Source organism: Salmo salar, chromosome 21 (assembly GCF_965601325.2).
Source record: "Salmo salar chromosome 21, fSalSal1, whole genome shotgun sequence".
NCBI classification, from domain to species: domain Eukaryota; kingdom Metazoa; phylum Chordata; class Actinopteri; order Salmoniformes; family Salmonidae; genus Salmo; species Salmo salar.
The window spans coordinates 37,674,716-37,696,255 of NC_138311.1; the positions used below are offsets into that span (position 1 = coordinate 37,674,716).

A 21,540-nucleotide genomic window follows, 5' to 3' on the forward strand; every position below is an offset into this window, starting at 1 on the left:
CATTCCAACCCCCCTGGCAAAGCCATGATCCCTTCCGGACCATTTCTCAATCTGTAAAGCACAACTTTTTTCCCAATTTACCTTTGCAGAGGGTATTCCCCTAAACCGATCAACTATGAGACTCAAACTATCCACATCTGCTTGATTTTTCACCAAAATAACTACATCATTAGCATATCCTTAGAGACGAATAGGATAAATATAATCTGAAAGGTACACCCCTTCAATGCGACTTCTAATGCTATTTAGTAGTGGCTCTATAGCGATGGCATACAACATTCCAGACAACAAACACCCCTGCCTAATTCCTCTACACACTTTAAAAGGAGCACTCAAGCCACTGTTAACTTTCAATACACTTTCAATGTCACTATATATCACCCTGATCATGGCAATAAAACCAGAGCTGAAACCAAAAGCCTCAAAAGTGCACCATAGGTATTGATGTTCAACTCGGTCAAATGCCTTATCCTGATCAATTGAAATTAGATCAGCATCCAACCCAATAGCCCTAGAGACGTCCAAAGAAATCCCGAATCAGGGAAATGTTGTCCCCTATCTGCCAGCTGGGAACACAGTAGGACTGGTCCATGTGTATGATTTGCCCCATCACCCTCAGCCTGTTGGACAAAGCCTTGGACAGGATCTTATAATCAGTGCACATTAAGGCTACCAGCCTCCAGTTCTTCACCTCCATAGGGTCACCCTTTTTTGGCAGTAGGGTGAGGACAGCCCTTCTACTGCTTAGCTGTAGTAACCCTCTGGTCAAACTATCGTTAACTACTTTTAGCCAATCCTCTCCCAACATAGCCCAAAAGTACTTTAAAAAGTCAACAAGAAGCCCATCAATGCCCGGTGCCCTCCCATTTTCCATGCCTTTTAATGCAGTGTAAAGCTCCTGCAAAGACGATGGTTGCTCTAGTTCAACCTGAGCTTCTGCAGCCAACTGTGGGAGCCCATCAAGGAACTGCTGTGTCACTGTTTTATCCTCTTTGTACTCACACTTGTAGAGCTCAGCATAGAACTCTACTGCCCTCTTTCTAATTTCGACCTCCACCTCTCCCAGAAATAAACTCAAACATTTCCTGAAGTGAGCATCAATCAATAAAGTTATGTTAAAATGCCAGTATGCACTTTTGGGTTTTACAGCGTTAATGTACACCACCTCTGTTACTAAACAATGATCAGACAATCCCACTGGGGTTATCACACTTCATTTACAAACTTGAGATTGATGCTCAAAACCTATCTAACCTGGCCAGAGAGATGGTGTTCTCTCTCACATTAGCCCATGTGTACTGTGTTGTGCCTCCATTTTGATTCCGCCAAATATCACATAGTTCATGTGTTTCAATAAGGCATTTTTAAAAAGTCCTTGAGGCTATATTAGGTTCTTTGTGATTTCTATCCAAACCACTGACTGTGCAGTTCAAATCCCCAGCAAGAAATACATAATCCTCACTATTACATTTCTCAATTGTATTTGATAATGTCTCTGAAAAACATACCCTCTCAACTGCCACTACTGGGGCATATGCATTTATCAACCTCCCCTCAACCAGCTCCTCAACCTCATATGACAAAGGCAAAAAACCTTTTGAGAACAGGATGGCCACACCCCCACTTTTTGAGTTTTATGACTACACACCACTGCCCCCCCTCCACCCCTGTTGCCACATAACTTCATTTTCCATATTACTATGCGTTTCTTGTAGAAAACTTATGTCACTTCCCTTCATTAACTCATACACCACGGCTCTTCTATTTCCCGTCTCTCGCCCCATTTACGTTTAAAGAAGAAATCTTAACTGCTCATGGCTGAAAAAAAATACAGAGGAAGAGACAGAAAACACATCTCTTTACAGATTTAAGGCTGCGACTGAACTCTTTCATTTGCTTTAGAATTTACCTCGCTTGTCACTCTTGTGACCACTTTCTTTGGTCTAGCAATTTCTGGGCTTGTCAAACATCCACCTGTTATTTTTGCCATCAGAAACTTTGCTGATTCAATAAACAATTCACGTTCAGGAAAAAAATCTGTGACATTATAATCCTGCATATATTCCCTTTTGTCAAATTCAGAAATTGACTAACTTTTTCAAGCCTATACCTCCCTTTCACCCCATTTCTCTCGCTATTTTGTTGTGACGCATCAGATGCCTCTCTCATTCCCAGAAGAAATCTCCATCTATACAACCTGTTTATCCTCAACTGATCTATCAATCTCTACCTTCCTCTTAGAATCTGAACCTTCACCACCCCTTATTCTTCCTCTTACTCCTCAGAACTTTGAAAACAGCTGCTTCATTTTCCATATGTTTCACTCTCCTCTTGAACTCCCATTTCATTCTCCAGCACCCCTTCAGCGACCTCAATCACAGTCTCACCTACTGCCAGCCCGTCTTTTCCCTGCTCTACCACAACTTCCTCCGTAGCCACATTGCTCTCCTTTCCTATTTCTCCCACCACATCTGCCCACCTTCTCCCTTCTCCTGAACCCTTAGCCTGTTCATCCCTTCACAGTGGTGCTTTAGCTGCACCAGCGCTAGAGCTGCTACCGGGCTCTGCACGCTCGTTCTCTGGACAATTACGCACCAAATGCCCTTCTCTTCCACACCCAAAGCATTTCACTGATTCAGTAGAAGCGTAGAACACATAATCAAACCCATCAATCTTGAAACTGAATGCTAAATTCACTTAATCAGTATCCTTCTTTAAAATCGTGTGCACTTGTCTCCTATGAGATACGACATGTTTCATCAATGGTGATTTGCATCCAAAAATAACCTTTTTTATTGTAGCAACAAGTTGTCCATGGCTTCTGTCTCCCACAACACAACACCACTCTCAACTACCGTATTCACCTTTTCAATTGAATCAAAGAATATTTCTACAGTGCTATTCATCCTAGAGGCTGATTTTATGCTATCATACCCAATGATAGCACCCACTGCTAAACTACATTCTTACATTTGAGTCATTTAGCTGACGCTCTTATCCAGAGCGACTTACAGTAGTGCATTTCATACATTTCATGCTTTTTTTTTGTTGTACTGGCCCCATGTGGGAATCAAACCCACAACCCTGGTGTTGCACACACTATGCTGGCGTTGCGAACACCATGCTCTACCAACTGAGCCACAGGGAAGATTCTTCCACCTAACAATCTGTTGCAGCTGCAATCTTCACCCCATGCCGCGGACTAAGTTTTTCAAACTCTACACCTCCACCAGAGGCCATTACAACCAGCCCCTCCCGCTGGTTGTGCCCTTAAGAGAAACAACCTCTACCACCCCTATACGTGCTTAGTGATAGTGAGACAATATAACCTTAAAACAACTCAACTAATCAATATATATATATATATAAACTCAGCAAAAAATAAATAAATGTCCTATCACTGTCAACTGTGTTTATTTTCAGCAAACTTAACATGTGTAAATATTTGTATGAACATAACAAGATTCAACAACTGAGACATAAACTGAACAAGTTCCACAGACATGTGACTAACAGAAATGGAATATTGTGTCCCTGAACAAAGGGGGGTCAAAATCAAAAGTAACAGTCAGTATCAGGTGTGGCCCCCAGCTGCATTAAGTACTGCAGTGCATCTCCTCCTCATGGACTGTACCAGATTTGCCAGTTCTTGCTGTGAGATTGTTACCCCACTCTTCCATCAAGGCACCTGCAAGTTCCCTGACATTTCTGGAGGGAATGGCCATAGCCCTCACCCTCTGATCCAACAGACGTGCTCAATGGGATTGAGATCCAGGTTCTTTGCTGGCCATGGCAGAACACTGACATTCCTGTCTTGCAGGAAATCACGCACAGAACGAGCAGTATGGCTGGTGGCATTGTCATGCTGGAGGGTCATGTCAGGATGAGCCTGCAGGAAGGGTACCACATGAGGGAGGAGGATGTCTTCCCTGTAATGCACAGCGTTGAGATTGCCTGCAATGACAACAAGCTCAGTCCGATGATGCTGTGACACACCGCCCCAGACCATGACGGACCCTCCACCTCCAAATCGATCCCGCTCCAGAGTACAGGCCTTGGTGTAACGCTCATTCTTTCGACGATAAACGCGAATCCGACCATCACCCCTGGTGAGACAAAACCGCGACTCTTCAGTGAAGAGCACTTTTTGCCAGTCCTGTCTGGTCCAGCGACGGTGGGTTTGTGCCCATAGGCGACATTGTTGCCGGTGATGTCTGATGAGGACCTGCCTTACAACAGGCCTACAAGCCCTCAGTCCAGCCTCTCTCAGCCTATTGCGGGCAGTCTGAGCACTGATGGAGGGATTGTGTGTTCCTGGTGTAACTCGGGCAGTTGTTGTTGCCATCCTGTACCTGTCCCGCAGGTGTGATGTTCGGATGTACAGATCCTGTGCAGGTGTTGTTACATGTGGTCTGCCACTATGAGGACGATCAGCTGTCCGTCCTGTCTCCCTGTAGCGCTGTCTTAGGTGTCTCACAGTACAGACATTGCAATTTACATTTACATTTACGTCATTTAGCAGACACTCTTATCCAGAGCGACTTATCCAGAGCGACTTACAAATTGGTGCATTTAATGTCCTGGCCACATCTGCAGTCCTCATGCCTCCTTGCAGCATGCCTAAGGCACATTCACGCAGATGAGCAGGGACCCTGGGCATCTTTCTTTTGGTGTTTTTCAGAGTCAGTAGAAAGGCCTCTTTAGTGCCATACGTTTTCATAACTGTGATCTTAATTACATTTACATTTACATTACATTTAAGTCATTTAGCAGACGCTCTTATCCAGAGCGACTTACAAATTGGTGCATTCACCTTATGATATCCAGTGGAACAACCACTTTACAATAGTGCATCTAAATCTTTTAAGGGGGGGGGGGGGGTTAGAAGGATTACTTTATCCTATCCTAGGTATTCCTTAAAGAGGTGGGGTTTCAGGTGTCTCCGGAAGGTGGTGATTGACTCCGCTGTCCTGGCGTCGTGAGGGAGCTTGTTCCACCATTGGGGTGCCAGAGCAGCGAACAGTTTTGACTGGGCTGAGCGGGAACTGTGCTTCCTCAGAGGTAGGGGGGCCAGCAGGCCAGAGGTGGATGAACGCAGTGCCCTTGTTTGGGTGTAGGGCCTGATCAGAGCCTGAAGCCTACCGTCTGTAAGCTGTTAGTGTCTTAACGACCGTTTCACAGGTGCATGTTCATTAATTGTTTATGGTTCATTGAACAAGCATGGGAAACAGTGTATAAACCATTTACAATGAATATTTGTGAGGTAATTTGAATTTTTCCGAATTATCTTTGAAAGACAGGGTCCTGAAAAAGGGACGTTTCTTTTTCTGCTGAGTTTATATATTTATACAGACTTAAACCCAATAGGGTGAAAATAATTCCAGTCACTCCCATAATCGCTCCTGCTTCCCGACTCACTCCCAGCATGAGAGAGAGAGACTAATGTCTCTCTGTCTCAGTGTCATTAAAACACTTCATTTGTTAAACTATTGGTCATTTGCATAGTTCTAACAAATATTACTGGCTTGGTTTTATGTAGCGCAGAGAGAGAGAGTGGGGACTCTCAGATGACAGACACTCTGGCCCTCCAGGTCTGAGACAGGGGAAATGTGACGCTGCTACAGGTACAGGGAGGGGCTCTGTAGTCTCTACTACTGTGGATCACTACTGCTACAGAACAAAAGGGCAGCGTCTCACAAACAGAAGCACCCTTTTAGAGCTTTACAGCCTAGCAGCCCCATTTTAGTTTCTTACTACAGTCCAGTAGATCTCATTACTGACCAGCTGACACCATCACCCACTTTAGCTGAATTATTCAACAGAGAATCAGGTCAAAAAGCAGTCAAAGCCATTCATTTTATAGAGAACCTTAATTTCCAATGGGGATCTTGCATCAATTGGCATAAACAATTTGTTTACTTGTATGTGTGTGGAAATGGTGAAAGAAACAAATCAATGAATCAGTTGCCTCACTGGCAGCCTTACTTCACTATCCCCCTCACTGCACACCATCCTAGTGTCCACATAGAGGATATGAGCTCCCCATGCCCCCCTATGCTCCCTCTCACCCCCTCTCTGTGTTCCCTGTCTCCCTCTCTGTGTTCCCTGTCTCCTCTCTGTGTTCCCTCTCTCCTCTCTGTGTTCCCTCTCTCCTCTCTGTGCTCCCTCCCTCTCTCTTTCTGTGCTCCCTCCCTCTCTCTTTCTGTGCTCCCTCCCTCTCTCTTTCTGTGCTCCCTCCCTCTCTCTTTCTGTGCTCTCTCCCTCTCTCTCTCTGTGCTCCCTCCCTCTCTCTTTCTGTGCTCCCTCCCTCTCTCTCTCTGTGCTCCCTCCCTCTCTCTTTCTGTGCTCCTGCCCTCTCTCTCTGCGCTTCCTGTCTCCCTTTCTCTCTCCGTGCTCCCTGTCTCCCTCTCTGTGCTCCCTGTCTCCCTCTCTGTGCTCCCTCTCTCCCTCTCTGTGCTCCCTCCCTCTCTCTTTCTGTGCTTCCCCTCTCCCTCTCTGTGCTCCCTCCCTCTCTCTTTCTGTGCTCCCACCCTCTCTCTCTGTGCTTCCTGTCTCCCTTTCTCTCTCTGTGCTCCCTGTCTCCCTCTCTGTGCTCCCTGTCTCCCTCTCTGTGCTCCCTCTCTCCCTCTCTGTGTTCCCTCCCTCTCTCTTTCTGTGCTTCTCCTCTCCCTCTCTGTGCTCCATGTCTCTCTCTGTGCTCCCTGTCTCTCTCTGTGCTTCCCCTCTCCCTCTCTGTGCTCCCTCTCTCCCTCTCTGTGTTCCCTCCCTGTCTCTCTCTGTGCTCCCTCTCTCCCTCTCTGGGTTCCCTCCCTGTCCCTCTCTGTGCTCCCTCTCTCCCTCTCTGTGCTCCCTGTCTCTCTCTGTGCTCCCTCTCTCCCTCTCTGGGTTCCCTCCCTGTCCCTCTCTGTGCTCCCTCTCTCCCTCTCTGTGCTCCCTGTCTCTCTCTGTGCTCCCTCTCTCCCTCTCTGGGTTCCCTCCCTGTCCCTCTCTGTGCTCCCTCTCTCCCTCTCTGTGCTCCATGTCTCTCTCTGTGCTCCCTGTCTCTCTCTGTGCTTCCCCTCTCCCTCTCTGTGCTCCCTCTCTCCCTCTCTGTGCTCCCTGTCTCTCTCTGTGCTCCCTGTCTCTCTCTGTGCTTCCCCTCTCCCTCTCTGTGCTCCCTCTCTCCCTCTCTGTGCTCCCTCTCTCCCTCTCTGTGTTCCCTGTCTCTCTCTCTGTGCTCCCTGTCTGTCTTTCTGTGCTCCCTGTCTCCCTCTCTGTGCTTCCTCTCTCCCTCTCTGTGCTCCCTTTCTCCCTCTCTGTGCTCCCTGTCTCTCTCTGTGCTCCCTCTCTCCCTCTCTGTGCTCCCTCTCTCCCTCTCTGTGTTCCCTCCCTCTCTCTTTCTGTGCTTCCCCTCTCCCTCTCTGTGCTCCCTGTCTCTCTCTGTGCTCCCTGTCTCTCTCTGTGCTCCCTGTCTCTCTCTGTGCTCCCTGTCTCTCTCTGTCCTCCCTGTCTCTCTCTGTGCTTCCCGTCTCCCTCTCTGTGCTTCCTCTCTCCCTCTCTGTGCTCCCTCTCTCCCTCTCTGTGCTCCCTCTCTCCCTCTCTGGGCTCCCTGTCTCTCTCTCTGTGCTCCCTGTCTCTCTTTCTGTGCTCCCTGTCTCCCTCTCTGTGCTCCCTGTCTCTCTCTGTGCTCCCTGTCTCTCTCTATGCTCCCTGTCTCTCTCTGTGCTCCCTGTCTCCCTCTCTGTGCTCCCTGTCTCCCTCTCTGTGCTCCCTGTCTCTTGCAGTGAGCCAACTGTGAGTGGAGAGCCCTGCAATGCAGCAGCCAAGTGACTCACACACGGCACAGAAAGACACATACACAGTCACATACACAGTCACATACACAGACACACACTGAGACACACAGGGAGGCAGGCATGGAGGGAGGGAGGCAGGCATGGAGGGAGGGAGGCAGGCATGGAGGGAGGGAGGCAGGCATGGAGGGAGGGAGGCAGGCATGGAGGGAGGGAGGCAGGCATGGAGGCAGGCATGGGAGGAGGGAGGGAGGGAGGGAGGGAGGGAGGGGAGGCGGCAGGCGAGGCAGGCAGGCAGGCAGGCAGGCAGGCAGGCAGGCAGGCAGGCAGGCATGGAGGGAGGGAGGGAGGCAGGCAGGCAGGCATGGAGGCAGGCAGGCATGGAGGCAGGGAGGGATGCAGGCAGGCATGGAGGGAGGGAGGGAGGGAGGCATGGAGGTAGGGAGGCAGGCAGGCATGAAGGCAGGGAGGGATGGAGGCAGGCAGGCATGGAGGCAGGGAGGGATGCAGGCAGGCAGGTAGGCAACAGGTGGAGTGGGGTTTCAAACTGGATGAGGAGGAGGAGTAGGGGGAGGAATAAGTGGATGAAGAGGAGGAGAGAGAGGAGAGGAGAAAGAAAGGACTGAGTAGGAAGATATAGAGGAAGGGGAGGACAAGAGGAATAAGGAGGAAAAGAAGACAAGTGGGCTACACTACTTATTAGCTTGTCAGCAGCTTGCCTTGACAGTTGATGTTCCCAAACCTTTCCATTCCGGGGACCTCCAAATCACATTCAACAGCTCTCGCGGAGTTGTATAATTAAAAAATATAGATCTTGGCTGACAAATTTAGAGTCAGTTTTATCAGTGAATAACCAGGTTTCTATCCAACCATTTAATGAATTACCTGACGCATGGAAAAGTCGCGACCAGTCTGATGAAAATGTGAAATGCCGGTACAATTTTATAAATGCCGACAGACACTTGTTCGTGTGACGTGGTGGGATATTTTTGTGTCGCTAAATGTATTATGGGAGAAATGGCTGTGGAAATGACTTAATACGCAAATACTGATATCCAAGTGAACTTGGAGTCACTCAATGATATGTTGTGTGGTCCTCCCACTACAACGTGGGAAACCATGCAGTTTATTAGGCTACAGATGAAATAAGTTATGATGAACTTCACAGGGTGGTGAATGTGCAAGATGATGAGCTTGATGCTCCTTTCCAATAAAAATTGAGGTGACATGATGATCAATGCATGGCAGCCATTGAAAAATTGCAGACCACCTGCCACAGGTTGAAAACCACTGTTATACAAGAAATATCACTACTAGGCCTGTTGAGCTATATTCTCAGAATACCATGCACTATTCAAACTGTTCTCTGTTGCTAAGCAAAATTCTCCCTCAGTAATGGGTTTTAATGGGATTTTCAAATACTGGTACTGTATGCTGTTGTACATGTACTTTGATTCATGAGAACATCTATATGTAACTGAGCTTAGCTCTAAAACAACAACCAGCCTATGCTAATTTCCACCCTGTCCTGGTCCGTCGGTGCAGTTGTTGCCAGCAGGGGAGAGGTGAAGTGTGTCCCTAATGTTGCCCTGTTCCCTTCAGAGTACTACTTTAGGGAGGTAGATGGAACAACCCAGTTTCTATTATCCAGACAGAGAGAGCTGGGTAAAAGCCGAGGGATGAGGACAGGTGAGGATGGGTAGCCGTGTCCCATGTGAAATTGACATTTTGTTTCAGTTCCCCCATGCAGCTGTCCTTCCTGCCACACAGGCTCTGAGCATCCTATCATCTTATCTCTGTGGACTGGATGGGGGGTGTTGGCCTAGCTCCCCACCCTGCTCTGTCAGCCTACACCCTGGCCTCCACCCGGTCCCCGTGCCCCCCTATACCCTAACCCACTGTCTGTGTCCCCCTGCCTCCCTTTTCCCCTACACCCAGTCTGTCCCCCTGCCACCCTTTTCCCATACACCCAGTCTGTGTCCCCCTGCCTCCCTTTTCCCCTACACCCAGTCTGTTCCCCTGCCTCCCTTTTCCCCTACACCCAGTCTGTGTCCCCCTGCCTCCCTTTTCCCCTACACCCAGTCTGTTCCCCTGTCTCCCTTTTCCCCTACACCCAGTCTGTTCCCCTGCCTCCCTTTTCCCCTACACCCAGTCTGTGTCCTCCTGCCCTGTGCCCCCACTGTCAGTGTCCCCCTGCCTCCCTTCCCCCTGCCCCCCTGCCCCCCTACTCCCCTACACCCAGTCAGTGTCCCCCTGCCTCCCTTCCCCCTGCCCCCCTACTCCCCTACACCCTGTAGCAGTGAGTCATTGGTGATACATTAAAGATTGTAATGTGTGTGGTTGTACTAGAAACACATTGTGCTTTTGCTGGGTTTGAGAATAACACCAGCTAAATATCTTCAAATTTGTTTCCTAACGCCCTCATGATCAGAGGGCCAAAGGAGGCAAAATAAATTATGAAACACATATTTTTAGTTTTTTTCATTAAACACACACTGTGATTTATTAGATTACAAAGACTCCACGGTGGTTTCAAATTATGCAATATTGCTCCAGTTGAGGATAAGAGTATTTATGGCTTTTTATGCACAGTCAGAGAGAGAGAGTTTATCCCTTCTGGTTATGGAGAGAAAGAGAGAGAAAGCGGAAGGATCGGATGGAGGAGGGGTCGGAGGGAGCCAGGGAGGGATAGATGGAATAGAAAGAGAGAGAGATGAGGGACGTCAGAGAGAGAGAGAGTGTAATGTTTACTATACCGGAAGAAATGACAGCAGTTTTACGGGCGACAAACCAATTGTGCTATTTTGTGTTATTTTTCAGGTTATTTGTAACTTATTTTGTACATAATGTTTCTGCCACCGTATCTTACGTCAAAAAAGAGCTTCTGGATATCAGGGCAGCGATCACTCACCTCGGATTAGACAAAGAATTTTTCTTCAACAAACAAGACGCACAAGACATTCTCCAAACACCCGGCAGGGCCGACATCCACGTTATTTGCAAGAGGAAGCGACGCAGGTACAGAGGACAAAGAGCCGGATGCCTGGTCAGGACCCAAAAATGCGAGTGGGAAAGCTGCCATTACCGTCAATACTACTCGCCAACGTGCAATCATTGGACAATAAACTAGACGAGGTACGATCAGGAATATCCTACCAACGGGACATCAAAAACTGTAATATCCTATGTTTCACGGAATCGTGGCTGAATGACGACATGGATATTCAGCTAACGGGATATACGCTGCACCGTCAAGATAGAACAGCACACGAGGGGTGGCGGTCTGTGCATATTTGTAAACAACAGCTGGTGCATGAAATCTAAGGAAGTCTCTAGATTTTGCTCGCCTGAAGTAGAGTATATTGTGATAAATTGCAGGCCACACTATTTGCTTATACAGTTTTCAGCTATACTTTTCGTGGCTGTTTATTTACCACCACAGACAGATGCTGGCACTAAGACCGCACTCAGTCAGCTGTATAAGGAAATAAGTAAACAGGAAACCACTCACCCAGAGGTGGCGCTCCTAGTGGCCGTAGACTTTAATGCAGGGAAACCTAAATCAGTTCTACCAAATTTCTATCAACATGTTAAATGTGCAACCAGAGGGAAAAAAATTCTGGATCACCTGTACTCCACACACAGAGACACGTACAAAGCTCTCCCTCGCCCTCCATTTGGTAAATCTGACCACAACTCTATCCTCCTGATTCCTGCTTACAAGCAAAAATTAAAGCAGGAAGCACCAGTGACTCGGTCTATAAAATGTGGTCAGATGAAGCAGATGCTAAACTACAGGACTGTTTTGCTATCGCAGACTGGAATATGTCCCGGGATTCTTCCGATGGCATTGAGGAGTACACCACATCAGTCACTGGCTTTATCAATAAGTGTATCGAGGACGTTGTCCCCACAGTGACTGCACTTACATACCCAAACCAGAAGCCATGGATTACAGACAACATTCGCACTGAGCTAAAGGGTAGAGCTGCCGCTTTCAAGGTGCGGGACTCTAACCTGGAAGCTTACAAGAAATCCTGCTATGCCCTGTGACGAACCATCAAACAGGCAAAGCGTCAATACAGGGCCAAGATTGAATCATACTACACCGGCTCCGACGCTCGTCTTATGTGGCAGGGCTTGCAAACTATTACAGACTACAAAGAGAAGCTCAGTGACACGAGCCTACCAGACAAGCTAAATTACTTCTATACTCGCTTCAAGGCAAGCAACACTGAGGCATGCATGAGAGCATCAGCTGTTCCAGGCGACTGTGTGATCACGCTCTCAGTAGCCAACATGAGTAAGACCTTTAAACAGGTCAACATACACAAGGCTGCGGGGCCAGACGGATTACCAGGACATGTGCTCCGGGCATGTGCTGACCAACTGGCACGTGTCTTCACTGACATTTTCAACATGTCCCTGATTAAGTCTGTAATACCAACATGTTTCAAGCAGACCACCATAGTCCCTGTGCCCAAGAACACAAAGGCAACCTGCCTAAATGACTACAGACCCGTAGCACTCATGTCTGTAGCCATGAAGTGCTTTGAAAGGTTGGTAATGGCTCACATCAACACCATTATCCCAGAAACCCTAGACCCACTCCAATTTGCATACCGCCCAAACAGATCCACAGATGATGCAATCTCTATTGCACTCCACACTGCCCTTTCCCACCTGGACAAAAGGAACACTGATGGGGCTGTAGTGGAACAGGTTGAGAGCTTCAAGTTCCTTGGTGTCCACATCAACAACAAACTAGAATGGTCCAATACACCAAGACAGTCATGAAGAGGGCACGACAAAGCCTATTTCCCCCCCCCCAGGAAACTAAAAAGATTAGGCATGGGTCCTGAGATCCTCAAAAGGTTCTACAGTTGCAATATCGAGAGCATCCTGACTGGTTGCATCACTGCCTGGTACAGCAACTGCTCAGCCTCTGACCGCAAGGCACTACAGAGGGTAAGCTGCCTGCCATCCAGGACAGGCCCTAAAAATTGTCAAAGACCCCAGCCACCCCAGTCATAGACTGTTCTCTTTACTACCGCATGGCAAGCAGTACCAGAGTGCCGGGTCTAGGACAAAAAGGCTTCCCAACAGTTTTTACCCCAAGCCATAAGACTCCTGAACAGGTAACCAAATGGTTACCCGGACTATTTGCATTGCGTGCCCCCCCCAACCCCTCTTTTTACGCTGCTGCTACTCTCTGTTTATCATATATGCATAGTCACTTTAACTGTACATTCATGTACATACTACCTCAATTGGGCCGACCAACCAGTGCTCCCGCACATTGGCTAACTGGGCTATCTGCATTGTGTCCCACCACCCACCACCCGCCAACTCCTCTTTTATGCTACTGCTACTCTCTGTTCATCATATATGCATAGTCACTTTAACCATATCTACATGTACATACTACCTCAATCAGCCTGACTAACCGGTGTCTGTATGTAGCCTCGCTACTTTTATAGCCTCGCTACTGTATATAGCCTGTCTTTTTACTGTTGTTTTATTTCTTTACCTACCTATTGTTCACCTAATACCTTTTTTGCACTATTGGTTAGAGCCTGTAAGTAAGCATTTCACTGTAAGGTCTACTCCTGTTGTATTCAGCACACGTGACAAATAAACTTTGATTTGATTTTTTATTGTGTATTTCACTTTTGTTTATTATCTATTTCACTTGCTTTGGCAATGTAAATATATGTTTCCCATGGAAATAAAGCCCCTAAAATTGAATTGAAATTGAATTGAGACAGAGAGAGTGAGGGGGAGGGGGAGGGGGAGGGGGGCTCTCATATGATAGACACTCTGAAGTGGTGACAAAGGAACAGGAAATTATTGTGGCCATATTACCCTGCCCCCGTGCCCTCTGGTGCCACAACAACCCATCCTGGACAGCAAAATCAACCGTCAGGCTGGCCTGATGACACAGGCTCTGCTGCCTGCAAATGACTGACTGACCACTCACTCTGCTCCCCACTCCAATTCCTTACGTCCTAAAGCCTCTACTCCCTAGCTACTCCTGTATTCCGTGCATTCAGAAAGTATTCAAACCACTTGACTTTTTCCACACTTTGTTACGTTCCAGCCTTATTCTAAAATTAATTAAATATATGTTTTTCTTCATCAATCTACACAAAATACCCCATAATGACAAACAAAAAGAGGTTTTTAGATTTTATTGCTAATTTATTAAATATTTAAAATTGAATTATCACATTTACACCTTTGGCAGTGATTACATAAGCACCTTTGGCAGTGATTACAGCCTCAAGTCTTCTTGCGTATGATGCTACAATACAAGGTTGGCACACCTTTATTTGGAGTTCCTCCCTTTCTTCTCTGCAGATCCTCTCAAGCTATATCAGGTTGGATGGGGATTGTCGCTGCACAGCTATTTTCAGGTCTCTCCAGAGATGTTAGATCGGGTTCAAGTCCGGGCTCTGGCTGGGCCACTGAAGGACATTCAGAGACTTGTCCCGAAGCCCCTCCTGTGTTGTCTTGGCTGTGTGCTTAGGGTTGTTGTCCTGTTGGAAGGTAAACCTTCGCTCCAGTCTGAGGTCCTGAGCGTTCTAGAGCAGGCTTTCTTCAAGGATCTCTTTGTACTTTTCTCCGTTAATCTTTCCCTCGATCCTGACAAAAAAACATCCCCACAACATGATGCTGCCAACATCATGCTTCACCGTAGAGATGGTGCTAGGTTTCCTCCAGACGTGACGTTTGGCATTCAGGCCAAAGATTTCAATCTTGGTTTCATCAGACCAGATGCCTTTTGGCAAACTCCAAGTGGGCTGTCATGTGCCTTTTACTGAGGATTGGCTTCTGTCTGGCCACTCTACCATAAAGCTCTGATTGGTGGAATGCTGCAGAGATGGTTATAATTCTAGAAGGTTCTTCCATCTCTACAGAGGAACGTTGGAGCTCTGTCAGAGTGACAGTCGGGACCTTGGTCACCTCCCTGACCAAGGCCCTTCTACCCAGATTGCTGAGTTTGGCCAGACAGTGTCACAGTTGTCGTCGGTGAATGAGGACCAAAACGCAGCAGGTACGTAAATGCTCATCTTGATTTTTAATTATCTTCAAAAATGAACATACAAAATAACAAAACTGAAAAACGAACAACTAACAAACAGTCTGGCAAGCATAGGCTCAACACAGAACAATCACCCACCCCGAACCACATAAAACAAATATCCTCTGCCACGTCCTGACCAAACTACAAAAACAATTAACCTTATACTGGCCAGGACGTGACAGACGGCCAGCTCTAGGAAGAGTCTTGGTGGTTCCAAACTTCTCCCATTTAAGAATGATGGAGGTCACTTTGTTCTTGGGGATGTTCAATACTGCAGACATTTTTTGGTACCCTTCCCCAGATCCGTTCCTCGACACAATTCTGTCTCAGAGCTCTACGGACAATTTCTTCGACCTCATGGCTTGGTCAATGGAAACAGGATGCACCTGAGCTCAATTTCAATTTCATAGCAACGGGTCTGAATACTTATGTAAATAAGGTATTTCAGTTTTTTTTTTGTTAATACATTTGCCAAATAAAAAAAAATGTTTTGGCTTTGTCATTATGGGGTATTTTGTGTAGATTGATGAGGAACATTTTACTTTTAACACATTTTAGAATAAGTCTGTAACGTAACAAAATGTGGAAAAAGTCAAAGGGTCTGAATACTTTCCAAATGCACTGTATGTGAGAGGATTGGATAGGTGGATGCAGACATTTCCACCTAGCCAATCAGATGGCACGATGAAGCTATTAATATAGTGCTTATACTGTATCCAATCTTCTGAGATCTGGGGACCATTTGGAATTCAGCATTATTACTTATTCGTTCGCTCTCCCCTTGTGTTGTAGAGCAGGATCAGTCCACTAGAGGATCAGTCCGCTAGCCCCTCCCCTCAGATGGTCCCACATGCTCTTTCCTTAGCCCTGTGGGGTTTCAGGAATCAGAACTCCAAGCACTCTGTCCTCAGACATATCCCTGTCACAGAGACTCCAGTGCTGGCTACAGTCTGGGGCAGTCTGGGTATGCCAGGAAGCCACCAGCACAGCTCCTCATCGGCAGACTCAATAGCCTTGGTTTCTCAAATGATTGCCTCGCCTGGTTCACCAACTACTTCTCTGATAGAGTTCAATGTGTCAAATCGGATGGCCTGTTGTCTGGGCCTCTGGTAGTCTCTATGGGGGTGCCACAGGGTTAAATTCTTGGGCCAACTCTTTTCTCTGTATACATCAATGATGTCGCTCTTGCTGCTGGTGAGTCTCTGATCCACCTCTATGCAGACGACACCATTCTGTATACTTCTGGCCCTTCTTTGGACACTGTGTTAACAACCCTCCAGACGAGCTTCAGTGCCATACAACTCTCCTTCCGTGGCCTCCAACTGCTCTTAAATACAAGTAAAACTAAATGCATGCTCTTCAACCGATCGTTGCCCGCACCTGCCCGCCCGTCCAGCATCACTACTCTGGACGGTTCTTACTTAGAATATGTGGACAACTACAAATACCTAGGTGTCTGGTTAGACTGTAAGCTCTCCTTCCAGACTCACATCAAACATCTCCAATCCAAAGTTAAATCTAGAATTGGCTTCCTATTTCGCAACAAAGCATCCTTCACTCATGCTGCCAAACATACCCTCGTAAAACTGACCATCCTACCGATCCTCGACTTCGGCGATGTCATTTACAAAATAGCCTCCAATACCCTACTCAATAAACTGGATGCAGTCTATCACAGTGCCATCCGTTTTGTCACCAAAGCCCCATATACTACCCACCACTGCGACCTGTACGCTCTCGTTGGCTGGCCCTCGCTTCATACTCGTCGCCAAACCCACTGGCTCCAGGTCATCTACAAGACCCTGCTAGGTAAAGTACCCCCTTATCTCAGCTCACTGGTCACCGTAGCAGCACCCTACTGTAGCATGCGCTCCAGCAGGTATATCTCTCTAGTCACCCCCAAAGCCAATTCCTCCTTTGGCTCCTTCCAGTTCTCTGCTGCCAATGACTGGAACGAACTACAAAAATCTCTGAAACTGGAAACACTTATCTCCCTCACTAGCTTTAAGCACCAACTGTCAGAGCAGCTCACAGATCACTGCACCTGTACATAGCCCATCTATAATTTTGTCCAAACAACTACAACTTCCCCTACTGTATTTATTTATTTATTTATTTTGCTCCTTTGCACCCCATTATTTCTATTTCTACTTTGCACTTTCTTCCACTACAAATCTACCATTCCAGTGTTTTACTTGCTATATTGTATTTACTTTGCCACCATGGCCTTTTTTGCCTTTACCTCCCTTATCTCACCTCATTTGCTCAAATTGTATATAGACTTATTTTTCTACTGTATTATTGACTGTATGTTTGTTTTACTCCATGTGTAACTCTGTGTTGTTGTATGTGTCGAACTGCTTTGCTTTATCTTGGCCAGGTCGCAGTTGGAAATGAGAACTTGTTCTCAACTTGCCTACCTGGTTAAATAAAGGTGAAATAAAAAAAAGTGAACTTCGCAGCAGAGATAGAGAGAGACTGTCCTGTGATCTGAAGTGCATAAGCCAGTTCTAACAGTCTGTAGATGTGGGGGGTGATTTGTGATCTGAGGCAGAAGAGTGTGTTGAATATGAATGATGTCCTTTGTCATTGGGTCTCTTCCACCCCATCAATATGTTCTGTATTCTGTATACCTGCCAAACTGTTAATAACCATTATGAGCCACCATTTATTATATTAATCTATGATCATCCTCTTCTCCTGCCATAAGCAGAGAACCCCTGGCCGCCACTGACCCCCACTAATCAATCAATCAATCAATCAATCAATCAATCAATCAATCAATCAATCAATCAATCAATCAATCAATCACCATATTCTCCTCTTCTCCCAGCCCTAAGGAGAGACTCCCCTGGTCGCCACTGACCCCCAGCATGGCAGACGGTCGTCAACGTGAAGACAGCCCCCCCCAGTGGGATCCGTCGGGGGCACAGGACCCCTCTCCCCCCCCAGCCCATGGGGCTAATGGCTACCCCCCCTCCTACAGGGCGTGCCAGCCAGGGACGGCTCATGGAGCAGCACCACCCTCCTACACCGCCAGAGAGAATGGCTTCAACGGCGACCATGCAGTTACGGCTGGTAAGGACACCTGATATCTTGGACTCAGGGACAGAGCTTCTATAACTGTTATATTGTAGAATTGAGTTGTAGAATTGCGCCCAGATGTACAGTACCAGTCAAAAGTTTGCACACACCTACTCATTCAAGGGTTTTTCTTTATTTTTACTATTTTCTAAATTGTAGAATAAACAAATCACAATATATTTAATATTCTTCAAAGTAGCCATGCTTGGCTTTGATGACAGCTTTGTTCACTCTTGGCATTCTCTCAACCAGCTTCATGAGGCCTGCTTTTCCAACAGTCTTGAAGGAGAACCCACATAATGCTGAGCTGCTTTTCTCTCACTCCGCAGTCCAACTCATCTCAACTAGGATGAGGTCAGCTGATGGTGGAGGCCAGGTCATCTGAGTTTTAAATGTATTTTATTTAACTAGGCAAGTCAGTTAAGAACAAATTCTTATTTACAATGACAGCCTTGTTCAGGGGCAGAACGACAGATTTTTACCTTGTCAGGTCGGGGATTCAATCTAGCAACCTTTCGGCTACCTGCCGCCCCTGATGCAGCACTCCTTCACTCTCCTTCTTGGTCAAATAGCCCTAACACAGCCTGGAGGTGTATTTTGGGTCATTGTCCTGTTGATAAACAAATGACAGTCCCATTAAGCGCAAACCAGATGGGATGGCGTATTGCTGCAGAATGCTGTGGCAGCCATGCTGGTTAAGTGTGCCTCACATTTTAAATAAATCACAGACAGTGTCACCAGCAAAGCCCCCCCACACCATCATACCTCCTCCTCCATGCTTCACGGTGGGAACCACACATGTGGAGATAATCCATTCACCTACTCTGCGTCTCATGAAGACACGGCGGTGACTCATCAGACCAAAAGACATATTTCCACCGGCCTATTGTCCATTGCTCATGTTTCTTGGCTCAAGCAAGACTCTCCTTTAGTAGTGGTTTCTTTGCAGCATATCGACCATGAAGGCCAGATTCACACAGTCGACTCTGAACAGGTGATGTTGAGATGTGTCTGTTACTTGAACTCTGTGAAGCATTTATTTTGGCTGCAATCTGAGGTGCAGTTAACTCTAAAGAATGTATCCTCTTCAGCAGAGGTAACTCTGGGTCTTCCTTTCCTGTGGCTGTCCTCATGAGAGCCATTTCCATAATCGTGCTTGATGGTTTGTGCAACTGCACATGAAGAAACTTCCAATGGTCATGTCTTAAAGTAGTGATGGACTGTCGTTTCTCTTTGCTTATTTGAGCTGTTCTTGCAATAATATGGACTTGGTCTTTTACCAAATAGGGCTATTTTCTTTATACCACCCCTACCTTGTCACAACACAACTGATTGTCTCAAACACATTAAGAAGGAAAGAAATTCCACAAAATAACTTTTAACAAGGCACACCTGTTAATTGAAATGCATTCCAGGTGATCACCTCATGAAGCTGGTTGAGAGAATGCCAAGAGTGTGCAAAGCTGTCATCAAGGCAAAGGGTGGCTACTTTAAAGAATGTCAAATGAAATATATTTTGATTTGCTTAACACCTTTTTTGGTTACTACATGATTCCATATGTGTTATTTCATAGTTTCGATGTCTTCACTATTATTCTAAAATGTAGAAAATAATAAAAACAAAAGAAACCCTTGAATAAGTAGGTGTGTCCAAACTTTTGACTGGTACTATATAAACTCAGCAAAAAAAGAAACGTCCTCTCACTGTCAACTGCGTTTATTTTCAGCAAACTTTACATTTACATGTTTTTACATTTAAGTCATTTAGCAGACGCTCTTATCCAGAGCGACTTACAAATTGGTGCATTCACCTTATAATATCCAGTGGAACAACCACTTTACAAAAGTGCATCTAAATCTTTTAAGGGGGGGGGTTAGAAGGATTACTTTATCCTATCCCAGGTATTCCTTGAAGAGGTGGGGTTTCAGGTGTCTCCGGAAGGTGGTGATTGACTCCGCTGTCCTGGCGTCGTGAGGGAGCTTGTTCCACCATTGGGGTGCCAGAGCAGCGAACAGTTTTGACTGGGCTGAGCGGGAACTGTGCTTCCTCAGAGGTAGGGAGGCGAGCAGGCCAGATGTGGATGAACGGAGTGCCCTTGTTTGGGTGTAGGGCCTGATCAGAGCCTGAAGGTACGGGGGTGCCGTTCCCCTCACAGCTCCGTAGGCAAGCACCATGGTCTTGTAGCGGATGCGAGCTTCGACTGGAAGCCAGTGGAGAGAGCGGAGGAGCGGGGTGACGTGAGAGAACTTGGGAAGGTTGAACACCAGACGGGCTGCGGCGTTCTGGATGAGTTGTAGGGGTTTAATGGCACAGGCAGGGAGCCCAGCCAACAGCGAGTTGCAATAATCCAGACGGGAGATGACAAGTGCCTGGATTAGGACCTGCGCCTCTTCCTGTGTGAGGCAGGGTCGTACTCTGCGAATGTTGTAGAGCATGAACCTACAGGATCGGGTCACCGCCTTGATGTTGGTGGAGAACGACAGGGTGTTGTCCAGGGTCACGCCAAGGCTCTTAGCACTCTGGGAGGAGGACACAAGGGAGTTGTCAACCGTGATGGCGAGATCATGGAACGGGCAGTCCTTCCCCGGGAGGAAGAGCAGCTCCGTCTTGCCGAGGTTCAGCTTGAGGTGGTGATCCGTCATCCACACTGATATGTCTGCCAGACATGCAGAGATGCGATTCGCCACCTGGTTGTCAGAAGGGGGAAAGGAGAAGATTAATTGTGTGTCATCTGCATAGCAATGATATGAGAGACCATGTGAGGATATGACAGAGCCAAGTGACTTGGTGTATAGCGAGAATAGGAGTGGGCCAAGAACAGAGCCCTGGGGGACACCAGTGGTGAGAGCACGTGGTGCGGAGACAGATTCTCGCCACGCCACCTGGTAGGAGCGACCTGTCAGGTAGGACGCAATCCAAGCGTGGGCGGCGCCGGAGATGCCCAGCTCGGAGAGGGTGGAGAGGAGGATCTGATGGTTCACGGTATCAAAGGCAGCAGATAGGTCTAGAAGGATGAGAGCAGAGGAGAGAGAGTTAGCTTTAGCAGTGCGGAGAGCCTCCGTGACACAGAGAAGAGCAGTCTCAGTTGAATGCCCAGTCTTGAAACCTGACTGATTAGGATCAAGAAGGTAATTCTGAGAGAGATAGCAAGAGAGCTGGCCAAGGACGGCACGTTCAAGAGTTTTGGAGAGAAAGGAAAGAAGGGATACTGGTCTGTAGTTGTTGACATCGGAGGGATCGAGTGTAGGTTTTTTCAGAAGGGGTGCAACTCTCGCTCTCTTGAAGACGGAAGGGACGTAGCCAGCGGTCAAGGATGAGTTGATGAGCGAGGTGAGGTAGGGGAGAAGGTCTCCGGAAATGGTCTGGAGAAGAGAGGAGGGGATAGGGTCAAGTGGGCAGGTTGTTGGGCGGCCGGCCGTCACAAGACGCGAGATTTCATCTGGAGAGAGAGGGGAGAAAGAGGTCAAAGCACAGGGTAGGGCAGTGTGAGCAGGACCAGCAGTGTCGTTTGACTTAGCAAACGAGGATCGGATGTCGTCAACCTTCTTTTCAAAATGGTTGACGAAGTCATCCGCAGAGAGGGAGGAGGGGGGGGG

The 21,540-nt window shown here is 47.3% G+C and overlaps 1 protein-coding gene across 11 annotated transcripts in view; it reads left to right on the forward strand.

Moving 5' to 3' along the window:
• Positions 1 to 21,540, forward strand: part of LOC106582286 (uncharacterized) — a 181,524-nt gene that overhangs the window by 90,437 nt on the left and 69,547 nt on the right. For all 11 annotated transcript variants that reach the window (XM_045704743.2, XM_082967159.1, XM_082967156.1 and 8 more), the window contains one exon: positions 17,693 to 17,937. In XM_045704743.2, the coding sequence (XP_045560699.2) occupies positions 17,733 to 17,937 (205 nt within the window). In that variant the 5' untranslated portion in view covers positions 17,693 to 17,732. The remainder of the gene's footprint in view (positions 1 to 17,692; positions 17,938 to 21,540) is intronic.